A 16,356-nucleotide genomic window follows, 5' to 3' on the forward strand; every position below is an offset into this window, starting at 1 on the left:
ATGTCTGTTTTCAATTGAAAAGCGCAATTGTGACAACATTGTCCAGTGGGGTCTAGGAGTCTCCCCTGGTTCAAAACCATCTTTAGAGGCCCTAGCACGCTATTTCTCGACCCGCTCTTTCATTTGAGCCCAAAAAAACATTCATATCTTGTCTGACATCGCTGCTACAAACTCGGGTCTACAATTCGGGCTTTCAATTGAAAACCCGAGTTGAAGACATAACCTGACATAACCAGAGGTAGAAAGGTCTCGGAAGCACTTGGGAACAGGCTTCCCAAGACCTATCCAGACCAGACCAGTTCTGAACGGAAAGACCTAAGTAGAACTTGTCAGGTCCAATTATTCGACTCGGGTAGCCGTTTCACCACTGAATTCATATTTTTTTTCTCAGCAAAAACGAATGTCTAAATTTCACACACCTTTTGTAGACATTTTTCAGGCACTAAAAACCGTCTGGATAAAATAAAAATGTCTGAATGTCAAACATGAATTGAGATGTTTAGACACCGGTTCGTCTGAAATTCAGATAAATTTCGTTTTTATTCAGACGTTTTTCAGTGTCTGCAAAAGGTGTATGAAATTCAGACATGTCGTTTTGCTGCGCAACCTCAATAACCATCTCAGCCTTTTAACGACGAGATGAAACTCCAGTGGAAATGTGAATTATTGATAATTTCATAGATGTATCCCGCCAATTCCCGCCGAAAATTTTCAACAGATTCCTCAAAAATGCCGAAAAAACAATGGAAAAGACTAAATTCCCTTACGCGTTATTCTGCGTCTCATTAAATCAGAACGGCATTCCATGGGCGTGTACACTCCCACGGACATTCGATGGGGTTCTACTTCGATCACCATAGGTAGGATGTACCGGTACACAACAACACGCTGAGAGACACGATATAGAAGTACGATACATTTATCCCCTAATCCCTTTCAGCCCGACTGTTGCATTCTACGGAGAGCGATTCATTCCGCTCTTTCCGAAAATTCTCCTCATCCAGACAAATATATTTCGTATATTTATGAATGCAGACTGTCTGTCTTTTATTTTCCCTTTAGAATGGCCTTTTTTATACCTTTACGATACCCTCTGGTTTGTTTTGACACAGACTCCAAATGATCCCCGGCTATTTCTCTGATGGGGAAGAACTCGTTTAAACTCGAGACTTAATATTGTTGAAATGTTAATTGGTCTGAGTCTGGAGGTTCGAGAGGCGCGAAATGCTGAAACGTCTGACTTTGTCCCGGAGTGATCGGTTGGATTATTAAAATGAAACTAAATGCCCGACGATGGCCGGTCTAATGATCTGGAGATCGACCAGAGGTGCTTCATTCGAGTTAAAGAGAAATTCGAAGTGAGTTTAATTGTCCTCTGACGATCAGAGTTCATTCGCGATGATTATTAGGGCTCAAATGACTGGGAATGGCTCCGGCTGATGATGCAATTCAAACGATTATTTGACGCTGAATGGGGAAAGTTTGAGGCTGAAAGTCTTCATGATAGTCCCTGCGGGGAACGGCTAGTCCTCTCTCACTCGAGAAACAGCGGAACAGACGAAAGTCTGAACGTCGCTCTTGACTCTCGGTAGATGATCGATGAGTGGCTCTGACCCACCAATCGTCTCAAAGAGCTCACATATCCCCTCAGCGAGAAAAAAATAAGCGATATCATTTTTTTTTCTCCATCCAGAGCCAAGCGCAGTTGTTGAGAAAGAGGATGGGCATCGGCCGCAGAATAATCGAGACGATTTTCAATTCTGGTGACGGAATAATCGATACAAAAGATTGCGACTTCATTCGTTAATTGCCCATCCAATTTCACCAATCACTGTCCTTACTGCCACGGGCTTCATTTCTTTTATTTAAAATCCGACATCATAACTCTCCACTGTCGTTCATCAATGTCTGGGGTACGTGATAATTAATGAGCGACGCCCTCTTAATTCTTGCGGTTTTTTTGCCCCTCATGGGCTCTCTTAGTTGGGTTTGAGGCGGGGGAGGGCGATTTTGCGAGGAGGTATTGAACTATGAGAGGTTCTATAACCGACCTTCGTCCTTTTCGTTCTCGTCCTCGAGGTCGTCCGACAGGTTGTCGTCCTCCTCTTCGTCGTCCTGAGAACGATGCGACGCTGCACCCTCGCTACCTGATTGCTCACCCACACTTCCACTTCCCGCTGTTTTTGATAGGTTGAGGACAGGACTGTGACCGTTCGAGGAACCTGAAACAGTAGCAATTGGTCACTGTTAGGGAATTTGTCGTGATGTTTTTAGGTGAACGTCTTGAACTTTTTCAGTAATGAATAGATTGCGTGACATTTGCATGGATGTTGTTAATGATGAATCTGGGAATTTCTGGGATCGTTCATGATATCTCAATTTTCAGGCCCATACAATAGAGATGATTGGAACGCCGCGAAAAATTTTCTAGAAAAATTCTAGTACGAGTACTGGACAAAATCACAAACTTATAAAAATTCTAGTGCTGTGAAGGTAAAATTTCTTGGTATTTCTGGGTATTTCTGTGAAATTTTCACAGAAATACGGGGGAAAATTCACGTTTTCCCCAATAAAATTTCTAGCGCCGGCACTGGAATTTTTTCCTGGCCGTCACTTTGCGCCTCTTTCCCGTGCTAGCACTAGAATTTCTCTGAAGAATTTCTCTCCGTGAAATTGTTACATTGTTAAAAAAAATTTACTTAAACTTCTGGTACACTTCTTGGAAATGTTTATCACATTTTAGTTGCATTAACATTTTAAGGAAAATTAACATTAACTTTAACATTTTATTGAAAAACCAAATACATTTCTCAAGTGAATGGATATTAGGAAAAAACAATTTTTTTCCTCAGTGTAAACAAAAAATCACATCCAATTTTCTTTGATGAACCACGCATTCCCCTCAATTCTCATTTGCTGAAACGTTCCAAGTTCTGCATTGTGAAACTGACGTGAAAGAAGCCTGGCACGTTGATGGATCTTATTTACACGCACCATTTCCAATGTTTTGAATAGCCAAACCGTACAAACCAAACTATCCACTCCCATCTCTAAAACCACCCGTCGTACTTTCCCTTTCCTGTTTTCCGTGGTGTATTTGATATCGTAGGATTTTAATCCTGACGTAGATGGATACTGTTTGGTTTACCGAGGGAAATTCGCCCCACCAGTGACGCCCAGTACTTCCCTATTTCCCAACCTTCCCACGCACTAGAAATCCTCCCAACCTATCAACAAAATGCCGCTCATTTAATAATTAAAGTAGCTCTACCCTTCGGCCGGGCTACGCTGTACTTTTGGATATTTTCAGTTTTTCAATTTTTGAACGACTTGAACGAATTGCATGGAAAAGATTTGAAAAAATTCATACCCAGTCAGTATTATCTACACGGAGAGAAATATTCGGTAAAAATTACGGAACAATTCACGTAATCCGCAAGGGGGAATCGTTTTCCGGCAATTTTTATAGGAATGGAAGATAAGAAATCGGAAAGGTTCAGTGAATTTTCAGGTTCATCACCGAACAAAGTACGAAATTGTCACGTAATTTTTCCCGAAGAAGTAAAATCTTACAGAAACGTGCCGACTTATTGTGCCTCCAAAATCCAAAATTCTTAAACGTTCAACAATTTTTATGAAGCTGGTGAGTTATTTCTACGTTCCGTTCCGTAAAATTTCTCAATCGTTGGGGAAAAATTACGGAACGACTTGTCCCCACAGCGGTGAGTCATCAGACGGCTGGTTAATTTTTACGGAACAAATCGTAGAATTTACGTGGCGATTTGTACAATTTCAATTCCGACTCACACTTTTTATTGAATTTTACTTCGCTCCCGGATTACGTTTCGAAGCGTAATTTTTACGTGTTTTTCTGGTAATTTTTATTGAATTTTTCCCTCCGTTTTCAAACATTTCCCTTTCATAAATCAATAATTTAACTTGTTTGCAAAACGGTGGATTATTTTTTATGAGGTGTGCAAAAATATTCTTGATTTTGTCACATCTAATGACAAAAAATTCAGATTTCAATCTTCGATTACAATGGAAATGTTTTTCACATAAGACAGACGGTTAAATCCTGATTTTTAAACATTTCTTCTTTGAAAAAACAAAACGATGATTACTTTGAGAAAAAATTAGTTCCGAATCTAATCGAGTTTTCTGCAATTTTTTTGCAGTTTTCAATGATCTTTGAATTTACCGTAAGGGTAGAGCTACTTTAACCAGCCGAAAGTTCGTGATTAAAATAATAATTCTACAAAGGTTTTAACCAGCAAAAAGAGAATGAGACATATCAGAAGGAGATAAAGGGTTCGACCAGACGGATTAAAATATTACGTGGAATCAAAGAGAAAGGTTTTTAGATATTGCCGCGAGGCTCTCGTCCCAGGTCTCCGAAACCCGATATCTAAGATTCTCCGGGTATTTTCATTCTGTCTCTCTTGGGCTGCTGGTGAAATGAGGAGAAGGGCCGGACGAAAACGAGAGTATGGAAGGTGGAACGGAAGAACAAAGGAGAGGCGAATGCTGATGGACCCGGAAAGGGGGGCGGGAGATGTAAGAAGAAGAGTGGAAACGTCGAGTGGGATTTTTCTGCTTCGCTTAGTCCTCGATCTGGATCAATCGATATGGAAAGAGGACTTCTCTGAATTCACTATGCGCTATCTTAATTCTCTTGACGTTGAGGAGGAGTGATCTGCTGGGGGATTCTTTAAAATTTTTGTTTTGGTTTCGTTTTCCGGATATTTTAGTAGATTTTGTGGCAGAAGCGGTAGTTTTCGGGGTTTTTTTCAATATCAAGGACAACTTTTCCGGCGTGTTTAGTAGTGTCAATCGCAGCTTGCAATCTCATCAAGTTTTCAGACATAGTTGTTAAAAAAATTTGAAATTATGACTCTTTTTGGAAATTTTCATCACAAAACATTAGTTTCACTCAAACTTCAAAGAATTTCGCGATTGGAAATTTAGAATTTATTAAAAACTCAATGGAATCTGTAATTGTCTTACTCGATTATTCTACACGGAGAGAAATTTTCTAGAAAAATTCTAGTATGAGTACTGGAAAAAATTACAATCCACCGGCTGTGAAAAATTCTAGTGCTGTTAAGGTAAAATTTCTTGGTATTTCTGGTAAAATGTCTGGGCATTTCTGTGAAGTTTTGACAGAACTAGTGGGAAAAATTCACGTCTTCCCAATGAAATTTCTCTCCGTGGATGAACATTGATAGAAATGAGGAAAATCGAGTAAACATGTTTGTGACCTCAGCGTAATTTGGGGCTGAATATTTATGTTTTCATTGGAAATTCAAGTTTGTTGGAAAATTCTCGTCTTCTCGCTGCAAAAAAATTTGAAATTTTGTTGAATTCCCAATAAAATCTGACATTTTCCCATTTTTTCTCCTAAAGTGATGTCAATGTCACACTTCTGAAAATTACTATTAAAATGTCCAGGAAATTTCAATTTTTTTCTGACTTGCTTGCAATTCCATGAAATTCGCAAAAATATAAACATATGAGGAATAAATGAGAATGATATTTGTTTCTGTGTAATTGCACTATTGCAAAATTTATGAAAACTCATAAAATTGGAGGTAAAAAATGATGGAATCTGTCAATGGAATAGTTCTGAATTCTGAATTCATCAAAAATTGAATTGACTGTAACACTGTCCACTCACCATAATGAATTGCAAAATTCAGGCTGCCGTTGAAATATAAATGAACACTCGAAAAAAAATTTGTGGACGATTCAGTCTCGAATTGAATTCAAATTTATTTGAATTTCAAAACACTTCTTATAGTATATTTTCGAAAAATAAAATTTCCAGATGAATGACAATAAAGTCAATTTAGGAGGAAGGAACCTACAAAAATTAAACTTTAGTTTAAAAACAACATAATTGACACACGTGTTACAGCAAAAAAATCCTGAAATGTCAGATTTTATTGGGAATAAACGGAAATTTCACAAATTACTTGAACTCTAAATTAAACATGACCATTGAGTTTTATCTTCTGAACCATCTGAGCACATCTCCACCCAAATTTTCCTAATCTTTATTAATTTCCCGTGAATGATTCAAATGAATTATCAAGATATCCTCAAATTTCTCATCCAACTATGATTTCTCAATTAATTTCCCGTGAATAATTCAACTCAAATATCATGATATCCTCAATTTTTTCATCCAATTATGATTTCTCAATGACGAACTTTCGTAAGCGGAGAGAAATATTCAATAAAAATTCCATATCTTTTCCATAATTCCGGAGCGAAATGTGGTTGTAGGAAATTTTACGGAACTATCACGGCATTTTTCCAGAGCGTTCCGTAATTTTTATCTGAACCTCCTGTGAAAAATAACAATTACCCTCACTTAAATTTTCTGAGTCGATTCCGTAATCGGTGAGTGAATTGTGACTTCCATAATTCTTACTGAACATTTTTTTCCGTGTAAAAATTCAGTAGAAACGTCACTTGTTGAAAATTCCCGAGATTAAAATTCCAGATTTACCATTGTGCGAGCTGAGGTCCCTCGGTTTGTGGTCCAGCGCCAGTGCTCTCTCAGGATCCCCCCTCTCCTCTCTCAGCCTGAAACAAAAGAATTAAAAAACGATAAAGACTCGATTCAGTATTCATCCTCACAAGTACTTATTTATTTTCATCCGCGGTCCAATGGGTATTAATCAAGTAATTATTCCAACTCTGGTTCCCGATAACACGTAGGCCGATAAACGCCAGTTCTCACGAGCAATCATCGATCAAAAGAGCTTCGAAATATTGACTTCGGCGTTTTATTTCCCACAAAAATGGGAAAATCGTAGTTATCAAAGATCATGAGGGAACTTTCTAATTCTCACAATATACTGCGAGAAAAACTCGAACGAAAAATGTCTTCTACCAGTTTTAACGAATCTTACACGAGTTGACGAGTTTGAAACGGGCTCGTTAGGGACTGAGACGCCTGAAGCTACCGGAAAACTTTTAATCCCACCTTTTATATTGTTTGACTCTGTTGGGTTGAATAAGAAATTGAGGGTGGGTCGAAGACTCAGAGCCAACAAGCCGCGGCTAAAATCGTTAATATTTTCCTCTTTCTTTCTTTAAGGTGAAAGCACACGGCGTTAAAAACTGCAGTGACCCCCACGGGAGGACTGGAAAACAACCCCACGCTCGTAATAATAAAAATCCTTTCTTTCCTGGTTACTTCCAAGCCCCCTGGTAATAATTGCGGTGGATGAAATTGCGCATTTTTATTTATCACTGGAAGTGGGTCGTATAGTACAAAAATTAAAATTAAAACTAAAAGTCAGAGAGCAAATTCCGTTGAGCCGAACGAGAATTTCAGATGGAGAAACCTCGGTTCATGCAAATTGAAAGAGAACTACACTAAAAATTGCCCTCATGCAGGTAGTAAATGTTTTCACTGTTTACACCGGTTTCCGAATTAAAAAAAAAAATGAATTTTCTGTGTGAAATTACGCGGAATTTTCAATTAATCGAAAGTGCAAGACTATATTCACCCGAATTTTCGTGATTTGTATCAATTTTCAGAGGATAATTAAACCATAATTTACTGTTATTGTTGATTTTGTCATCAAATGATGAAATTGCAATAATGAAAGCAGTAGCGAAGTGGTAAAACGGTAGAAGTCAATTTTGACTATTGACCACTTTTCATTGAATATCTCGGAATCTAAGGGAGATAGCAAAATTTGTGTTATAACCTTTTTTTAAGAGCCGATTCAGTGCTACAACAAAGATAGTTACGAAAATTTCGTCATCTCCCTTAGATTCGGAAATATGCCTTAAAAACTGAACTGGGAGATAAGTCGACTTAAACCGTTTTACCACTTCGCTACTGAAATGCCTTGCGATATCACGGGAACTGTCACTTGATGAAAAATTTAAAAAAATGTACCAAAAATTTCAGCCAAAATTCTTTAACAGTATAGAGAATTGCGTTTTCGGGTGGCTTTTAATTTGGAAATGAGCCCAAAATGTGAAACAAATGGTAGATTTTCTTTTTATTCAAAGAGTTTATTCCACTGTAACCGTAATTTTTACTGAAATTGTAATATTTGTAGAAAATCTTATGAAAATAAAGGATTTCAAATAAATTTTTGCTAAATTACGTTTAGAAAATTGTCAAGTGTGAATTAAAAATTATCCGGACAACTGTAATTTTTCCTGACATGAAAGAGTGAAATTTTATCTGATGTTGTCCAAAATTCGCGACAGCAAAGCGCAATTTTTACAACACTTGCACTCTTTCACCCATATCTTCAAATATTTTTAACTACACATTTCACTCTGTTGAAACTTCATCCCTCTCCAACTTTTTCTGCGGCTTTTCCACACCTCGAATCGAACCACGAGCCATTAAGTAAGAAGTTAATATCATTAAACATAATATTGGGCGCATCTGGGAGCCGCAGAGCACTTACCAACCCACCCCTGTATACTTCAACATTGCGAGAACTCGGTACTCTACCCCCTCGTGCTCTTCTTTCATCCGCCTCTTCGGTTACACCCACCCCCGCCTCCCACTCCCGCTTCTTCGTGCCTTAATTTTTTAATGAGAAAATGCTTTCAAAGAGGCCAAAGCGAGATACAACGTCTACGAGCAATAAGTCATGGACTGATGGGCCGTGGTGGTCGTTGAAACCACTGGAATATACTTCGTGAGTTAAATCTACAAAAAGGAGATTCGGGGGTAGTAACATTTGTTCTCATTCGGAATGGGGGTTAAAATAAAATTAATGGGATGATATGCTGAATGACAATGTTTACTCATTTTTAACTATTGAATGGAATTTATTATGTAATAGAAAACAGTCAGGGATCAAGCTTTTATTGTGCGGTACCGGAATTTTTCCTATGCAGCATCGGAATTTTTCTGGTGCTAGACAATTGAACCCACTTTACCAGACGGCACGGTAATTTTTGCCTGAATTTCTCCTGAAAAATTTTGGCATTTTATTCTCCGTGCATCGGCTAAAAATCGGTTGTTCGCGTTTTTTGAATATTTAAAAACTGAAGAAATATTTTAGAACTTCAGCAATAATTTTGGAATTTCACTCAAGCAAATGGAAAAACCTAAAATATCCTTGAACAAAGAAAAAACTTCTCAATACAAATGTTTTCCCAGCTGCACCTCATCATTTTCAATGCACAAAGAAAATTTTTAATTTAATCATTTTTATTCATACCCCGAACTCTCTCCTCATTATGAAAAACCCGAATAGCCTGAGCCCCCATTAATTGAATAATTCCTCCTTCAATTTGAATGTTAATTGGTAATTTGAGTCGATTAAGATACAAATGAATACTTCAGTTTCATCTCCGTATGACCCTTTTCCCGCAAAGAGAGTCAGTTTGCTTAGACATCGTCGGGGCAATAACCCGTACAACCGTGAAAGAAGGGCAAGGAGGGGGGTTATTAAATTCGTAATTAGTCGAATATTACATGGAAGCGTCGCGGCGCCGTGGAAACCTTCTCCCAGAGTCCTCATTCTCCTTTACTCGACATACGCGTATTCACGTTTACCTGTTATCTATACATACATATCCAAACGCGTTGACTTGGCTCCATGTGGATGTGTACTCCCGTGTTAATACATTACGGAGTTTCATTATAACGTGGCCTTCAAGGCCTCGGTTAATAATTAGTGACTCGAAGATGTAGCATTTGAATTTTTACTCAACTGAATGATGAAAAATTGCAGATATAGCGTATCAAATTATCATTAAATTTAATGCCCATTTAATCACTATTTTCAGGAATGAAATTATGTATTTAAATATCTTGTATTTATGGGCTGCATGATCCCGAGAAATCAATTACGAGGGCTGAAATTAATTGTAATAAAATATGAGCACTATTTACATAATTATACGACTATAAAACTATTTGAAATGTCGTACAGATGTTTGTGGGTTTTAGAAAGCCATTCTTCATCCCGACAAAAAGAAACATTAATGAATATTCAACTCCAGGTACACTGGGAACATTGATTAATCTCAATGTGTTCAGGGCTTGAAAAAAAAAGTATCGATGAAAAAAAAATAATAGAATGCATCACCGGCATAGCGAGTTTCTGATAATGATGACAACAATTGTAATTTCGCGAGTACAAAGGGAGCGTTGTTGGATGCCAGAGTTCTGCTGGCTCGTCCGACACACGCCAGTCGCAGGCTTTTCCAATAAATTCGTTGTGCGTGCAGACAGCACGGGCATACAATATATCCCTTGACAAAAATATCATTGTGCTATTTTTAATAAATATTTTTTGTTGGGTGGAAATGAACAATCCTCATAATTCTGCTATAAATAGAAAAATGCGAGAAAAATGTTCGTGTTGGCGCCAGAAAATTTTCGGATTTATACATTTTTTTGTCGTTTCTCTGGGGAAGATTGGTGAGGGCCCCCCAATGTTGAACCAGAATTTTTCTAGTTCTTTGTTTCATATCAAAATAGAATATTTATTCAATATAATTTTGTAAAAGACTCATGCACGGAGAGAAATGTTCAGTAAAAATTACGGAAAAATTCACGTAATCCGCAATGGGAATCGTTTTCCGTCAATTGTTATAGGAATGGAAGAGAATAAATCTGAAACGTTCAGTGAATTTTCAGGTTCATCACCGAACAAATTACGAAATTGTCACGTAATTTTTCTCGAAGAAGTAAAATCTTATAGAAACTTGCCGACTTATTATGCCTCCAAAATAAAAAATTCTGGAACGTTCAACAATTTTTATGAAGCTGGTAAGTTATTTCTACGTTCCGTTCCGTAAAATTTCTCAATCGTTGGGGAAAAATACGGAACGACTTGTTGTCCCCACAGCGGTGAATCATCAGACGGCTGGTTAATATTTACGGAACAAATCGTAGAATTTACGTGGCGATTCGTACAATTTCAGTTCCGACTTACATTTTTTACTGAATTTCACTTCGCTGGCGGATTACGTTTCGAAACGTAATTTTTACGTCTTTTTTCTGGTAATTTTTATTGAATTTTTCTCGCCGTGTGCATTATTGGAATGTATCCCTTGACAAAAATACAATTGTGCAATTTTTAATAAATATTTTCTGTTGAGTGGAAATGAATAATCCTCATAATTCTACTATAAATAGAAAAATGTAAGAAAAATTCTCGTGTTGGCGATAATAAATTCGAGCACCGTATTCTCTCAATTCATGAAAAAAACTGTCCTCTGTGCATCATTCCACTCATTAACAGATGATATAAACTCGACTGCTTGTCATCATTAATACAATTCCTCCCTAACAAGAGGGAGTAATAACCACGGAGTTGGACCTAACCAAGATAGGGAGAAACCAAAGAAACGGTAAGGGACGGTAATGTGATCCAGAGATGCGCAACGACTGTTAAAATTTCCAGCAGGATGAAAAGGTGTCATCCGAGGCGCAAAAGGGGTACCCTCAGTACTCCCCTCCCCCAATAATTACGGAAAGACAAGAATACTAAAAGAGAAATACCACGAGCTATCGTATTACGGCTCGCCAGCCGTCACCGAAACATCTTCGAAGAGGAATCAAGTTGCACTGGAATGATTTATGGAGACTTCTGAACTCGCATCGGGGAAATATCATCAAACATATCTCGAGCATTTATCAGAATTGTGGATCTGATGTGTACATTGGTCAGGGAGTGGAAGGAGAGAAAGTGAGAGCGATGGGGAATCACGTTCTGGTTGAGGGGAGGGTTTCGGGAAGATTCAATCAGTGAATGCCGGGCATTCCATGGACGTCGATAAGGCGGAAGGAATAAGACGTTGCCGACAATTAAATATCCTCTTGTCTTTCTGCATGATCTGGTTCTCAGGAAATGTTTTGAATAATCAAAAGATTGGGAACAATCGATAACGAAATTTTACTGAAATTTGTGAGATGAGAATGCATGAGGTACAGAGATTTTGATGTAAGTGAAGAGATTCATAATTAAAGAACACTATTGTCGGGTAAACTCTATGTATTTGATAGTTCAGTACGAGAAAATGTACTGAACTATTCTGAAAATTCATCTTATAACTACTGCTTAGCAACTGTCCTCTTGCATTCTTGCATATCATTCACACCTCCTCGTCATTACATTCATAATCTCTTTCTTTCTCGCAGATTTTCCTTCATTCACTCAAATATCACTGTCCTCTAACAAAACCCAACAACTGTCCCCTTTCTTATTACTTTCCTCAACTCGACCGTCTAGTTTTATTGCACACTCAGACCCAACAGTCCCAACATTTTTTTCATAATCTGGCTTTTCCCCCCGTCATTCCTCTTTTCACTTCGATGTTATATGTCCTTCCGAACTTATCTCTCATTCATACCCATACGCACACACACTGCTTCATACTTAATCCTACATGAGTTTATCCATTTCTTGAATGAACACGAGAAAGATTCTAAGACTGGAATTGGGAAATGGTGAAATCTGGAAATAATTGTTAGAAGCCGATTGTCAAATCATGGAAACGGATGGAATGTTCTTCTAATGCTGCTTCAAAATTTTTCCATTCTTCATTTCCTCGAAAGTGCCCACCGGTGAGCAACGTTTGCCCAAACTCTTCATAGTTTTGAAATTGAAATCAACCGATGCTATCAAATAAATTGTGATGTGCACTGTAAAATCCAGCGTCATTAAGACATTAAACAGGATATCTTCCTAATGTCGTCTCGTTCCTGTCTCAATTTAAGCCACTTGAAGACTATTCATAAATGTAAAACAAAAGATCCTCGAGCCAGACACGTAGAATGTCTAGGGTCCATGTCTTAATGTCTTCATTTGAATCATTAAAAATGACCTAAATTTAAGGAGACAAACGTCTTACAAAAGGGGACAAAAGTGTTGCAGCCGTAGTCCTTCGATCACCCAAGATTGCGAATTTAATCAGCAGTAAGAAGCACAATCAATATGATAAATATTGATACAAATGCGGACCGCCCACCGGCCTACCGGCTGCAATACTAGGGGAGACGAGCCCGCCCTCTGTGAACTTCATGTTTTCAAATCATTCTTCTCATCGGGGCTCCCCCGCGTTACCTTGACTAATAGATCTCAGCAGCAGTCACGACAACAATCATGCACAGACTACCGTTGCTAACTTCATATCAATCGGAATGAGGAATAAGTGAGTAGCTGAATTCTCAGCGCACCCCGCGGTGGATAACGAGTCACTGACAAATGATCCTGCTGAACCTGGGGCTTTTCGGGCTGCGCGATTGAGATTAATCCCCTTGCGACGCTACATTTCGAAAGGCAGCTTCATATTTTGGGCTTTTCCGTGGGGAGGAGGACTGGGTGCTGCTCATGCAAAAGAAAAAATGGATGAATAATGTTAAAAGAAATAAGAGGAAAATTCACAAGTCATCCAGCTTCTCTCAGAATCTGGCCGAACAAAGGAGAAATGATGGTCTGAAAACGAGGCCTTCAATTATGCCGAATAACGTTCAATTATTTCGTCAGTGGAGAAAGATTTCTGGGAGATTTTCTCAGCGAGTCACGACGTCATGTTGAATGAAATAATTAGTATTCCCCTTTTGCCCTCTTTACATATTTCCTGAATGTCTTGCTCATCCCCTCTTGTAGCAACAGGAATCATTCGAATACTTTTCACCGATTCTTCAGATGTTTTCGAATGATCGATATCGCCTAATTATGTGAGCCCTTTTCATCCCCACTCATCCAGGGTCGTGGATAAACCCCCCGTGGACAGGAAATGAGGATTCCCCGAGTTCCGTTCATGCAGTTTGTTTTACCTTAGTACCCGAAGAGTGAATATAACGAACTAAACTGAAATGAGAAATACAGTTTGGTATATGGGGATTAAGCGTGGAAGATTGTACTGAGACGATAACCTTCTGAGTTTATGTTCTTGGCAAGAGACAGCGGTTTAATTAGACGACCCCGGAGCCGAGATTCATGCTAACGTTTTATACGTTGATTGAGCTAAATTGTTTTTCTCGTTGAGTCTATTGTGATAAGAGGAGTGATTTTATTATCATTCGAGCGGAGACAATGGGAGGTTGAAGGGGGCTGGGGGGACTGGATGACTTGGGAAATGGCCTTGTGCGAATGGACAGCTTTTGTTTTCATTTGGAGAGAATAAGGTTAGGATGTTTTGAGATGTTAGATGGTTTGGCTCGTTCTGGCCTCTTGCTTGGCTGATTTGCAGTGATCTGAATTTTGCAGTGGGGTTGGCTTCAATTCTAGAAGGGGATGAGCGCTGTTGAACGCCAGATGAGTGGGTGTAACACTATGTGAGGAAATGGTCTAGGTATTTCAACCGGCAAACTAGAGAGGGTTTGAATTATGGAAGAGAGCTGATGCGCTGGGATAAGAGGAGCCAGGGATCATATGTAGCTCTGGAAAAGTTGGTGGCATCATGATTTTTCAGGTGTGGAGGCTAATATTGGACGTGTTTGATTGGAAATCGAGAGATGTTGGAATGTTTCAAGAATTATTGTTTATTTTATTGCTATGGAAGTTGGAAAAAATACAACACTGTTGAAAATTTTCGAAATTTCATGCACTGATAGAATGATTCATTTATTCCAAACGGAATTCGTTAACTATTAACGAATGGTAGAGTTGAATATGACCAAATGAATATTCGTTAATAGTTAACGAATGGTTCACTTGAATGGCGAAAGTCAAGTAAAACAAGGTTCCTCAAATGTACATTCGTTAACTATTAACGAATGAACATTTGGTGGGACCGAATAGACCCTAACCTCCAACCAAAATCCATTCGTTAACAATAACTAATCCGTTCTATCAGTGTGGGAAAGATGGTAGTAGTTTTCTTGAGAGTGACATTGAATCCGATTTAAGGAAAAAATTATTATGAAATTTCAAGTTTTAAGCAGAGTTCAAGGAAATTCAAGAGTCTTCAATGCGAATGAGACAGAAATTTTACAACTTGATGGAATTTTCAATGGAACATGAACATTTAGAAACAAAAAGACATGAATTTTCAAATTTTCGCTGAATTTTCCTGACTATTGAATTTTCACGGAATAATCGAACTGAAAAATCAAGTGTTTTATTGATTTTCAGATTATTCTAACAGAAAATCAACAGTATATTCGATTTTTCAATGAGAATATTTCCTGAAATTTCAGTGAACATTGAACATAATGAAAATTTTTGGACATTTTCAGCGGTGAAGGGTATGAATCTCTTGAATTACCCCTGAATTTTAGTAATCGTGCACTGTCAAAACTTTTTGTCAACTTCCACTGAAAAAGTTCATGCGAATGTTTTCAGTATTGATCTTTGAGTAATTATTACCAGAACTTCAGTAGAATTTTCTGTAAAATTTTGACGTAAAATATTTGAATTTTTACTGGATTTTCTGATAGTTTGAAACAGATTTTGCAACCTGTGTAATTTTTTCGTCTCCCGTTTTCTCTGAAAATTCAAAGCTTCAATTTTTTTCCGACTTCAGCCAAAGGGTCCAAAATCAACTGGAATTTTTTTTTACCGGTTTCATCACCTCTCGTGCAGAATTTTCTGTCCTCTTCTTCGACACATAGAATCGTAAAAAAGGAGTCACCAGGGATAAACCTATCCTGCATGCCCCTTTCTTTTCATTCCAATAGAAAAAGATCAACTCGCCATCATCCCCAGGGCGTAACCACGATAAGCCCCATATCCCGCACTTCTGTCTCATACCTCCACAGCGACACCATCTCCCCCGAGCTCCATAACGACCATCGATAGCCCTTAATCGAATCATCGTACTCCACCACATTGCTGGAAAGTGATTTTTATTTTCCACTGATTCTGATTTATACTCAGATACTTTTTTCTTTCAAAAGGCTCTTTTCTGTATTCTCTTTTTCTCCATTTCTGCTTGGGAGGGAGGGGGGAGGGAGCTGTGGTCCTGTATCGTCCCCAATCCACCCCCCTGTAGCAAAAAATATTCGAGTTTACATATTGCATAGGAGTATGTGTACGAGGGTCGTAGGAAATAGAAAGGGGTCCCGTTATCTCAGCGCTACGCATTTCCAGGCATATGCCGTGTCGGAGGGGTAAACCGATCTCGAAGTGAACCCCCCTTGAGTGAGAAAGACAGAGCAAACTTTACGGTGGCAAGAACCTCATAATTTTCAGATTTATGTACAAATGTTTCAACCAACGACAGCAGATGAAAGGAGAGAAAAAACATCAGTGGGTAGATTTGTATCATAAAATTTCCTAGAATTGAAAAATGCTTTTTAGGCAGAACTTGAAAGGGGAGAAGAAGATCCTTGGAGTGAGCTTAATCTACTATTTCGCAGTATTTCACTGCAATGAGAGTAAGAACGACCTGATATCACAAAAA

The 16,356-nt window shown here is 38.3% G+C and overlaps 1 protein-coding gene across 3 annotated transcripts in view; it reads right to left on the reverse strand.

The window, feature by feature from the left end:
• The window catches only part of LOC107040208 (dachshund homolog 2), a 293,567-nt gene that overhangs the window by 119,299 nt on the left and 157,912 nt on the right, over nt 1–16,356 (reverse strand). For all 3 annotated transcript variants that reach the window (XM_015260176.1, XM_015260177.1, XM_015260175.1), the window contains exons 5-6: nt 6,515–6,591; nt 2,052–2,222 (exon numbers count right to left, since the gene is read on the reverse strand). In XM_015260176.1, the coding sequence (XP_015115662.1) occupies nt 2,052–2,222; nt 6,515–6,591 (248 nt within the window). The remainder of the gene's footprint in view (nt 1–2,051; nt 2,223–6,514; nt 6,592–16,356) is intronic.

This window comes from Diachasma alloeum, unplaced genomic scaffold (genome assembly GCF_001412515.2).
Source record: "Diachasma alloeum isolate Michigan unplaced genomic scaffold, Dall2.0 Dall_scaffold_00325, whole genome shotgun sequence".
Lineage (NCBI taxonomy): Eukaryota > Metazoa > Arthropoda > Insecta > Hymenoptera > Braconidae > Diachasma > Diachasma alloeum.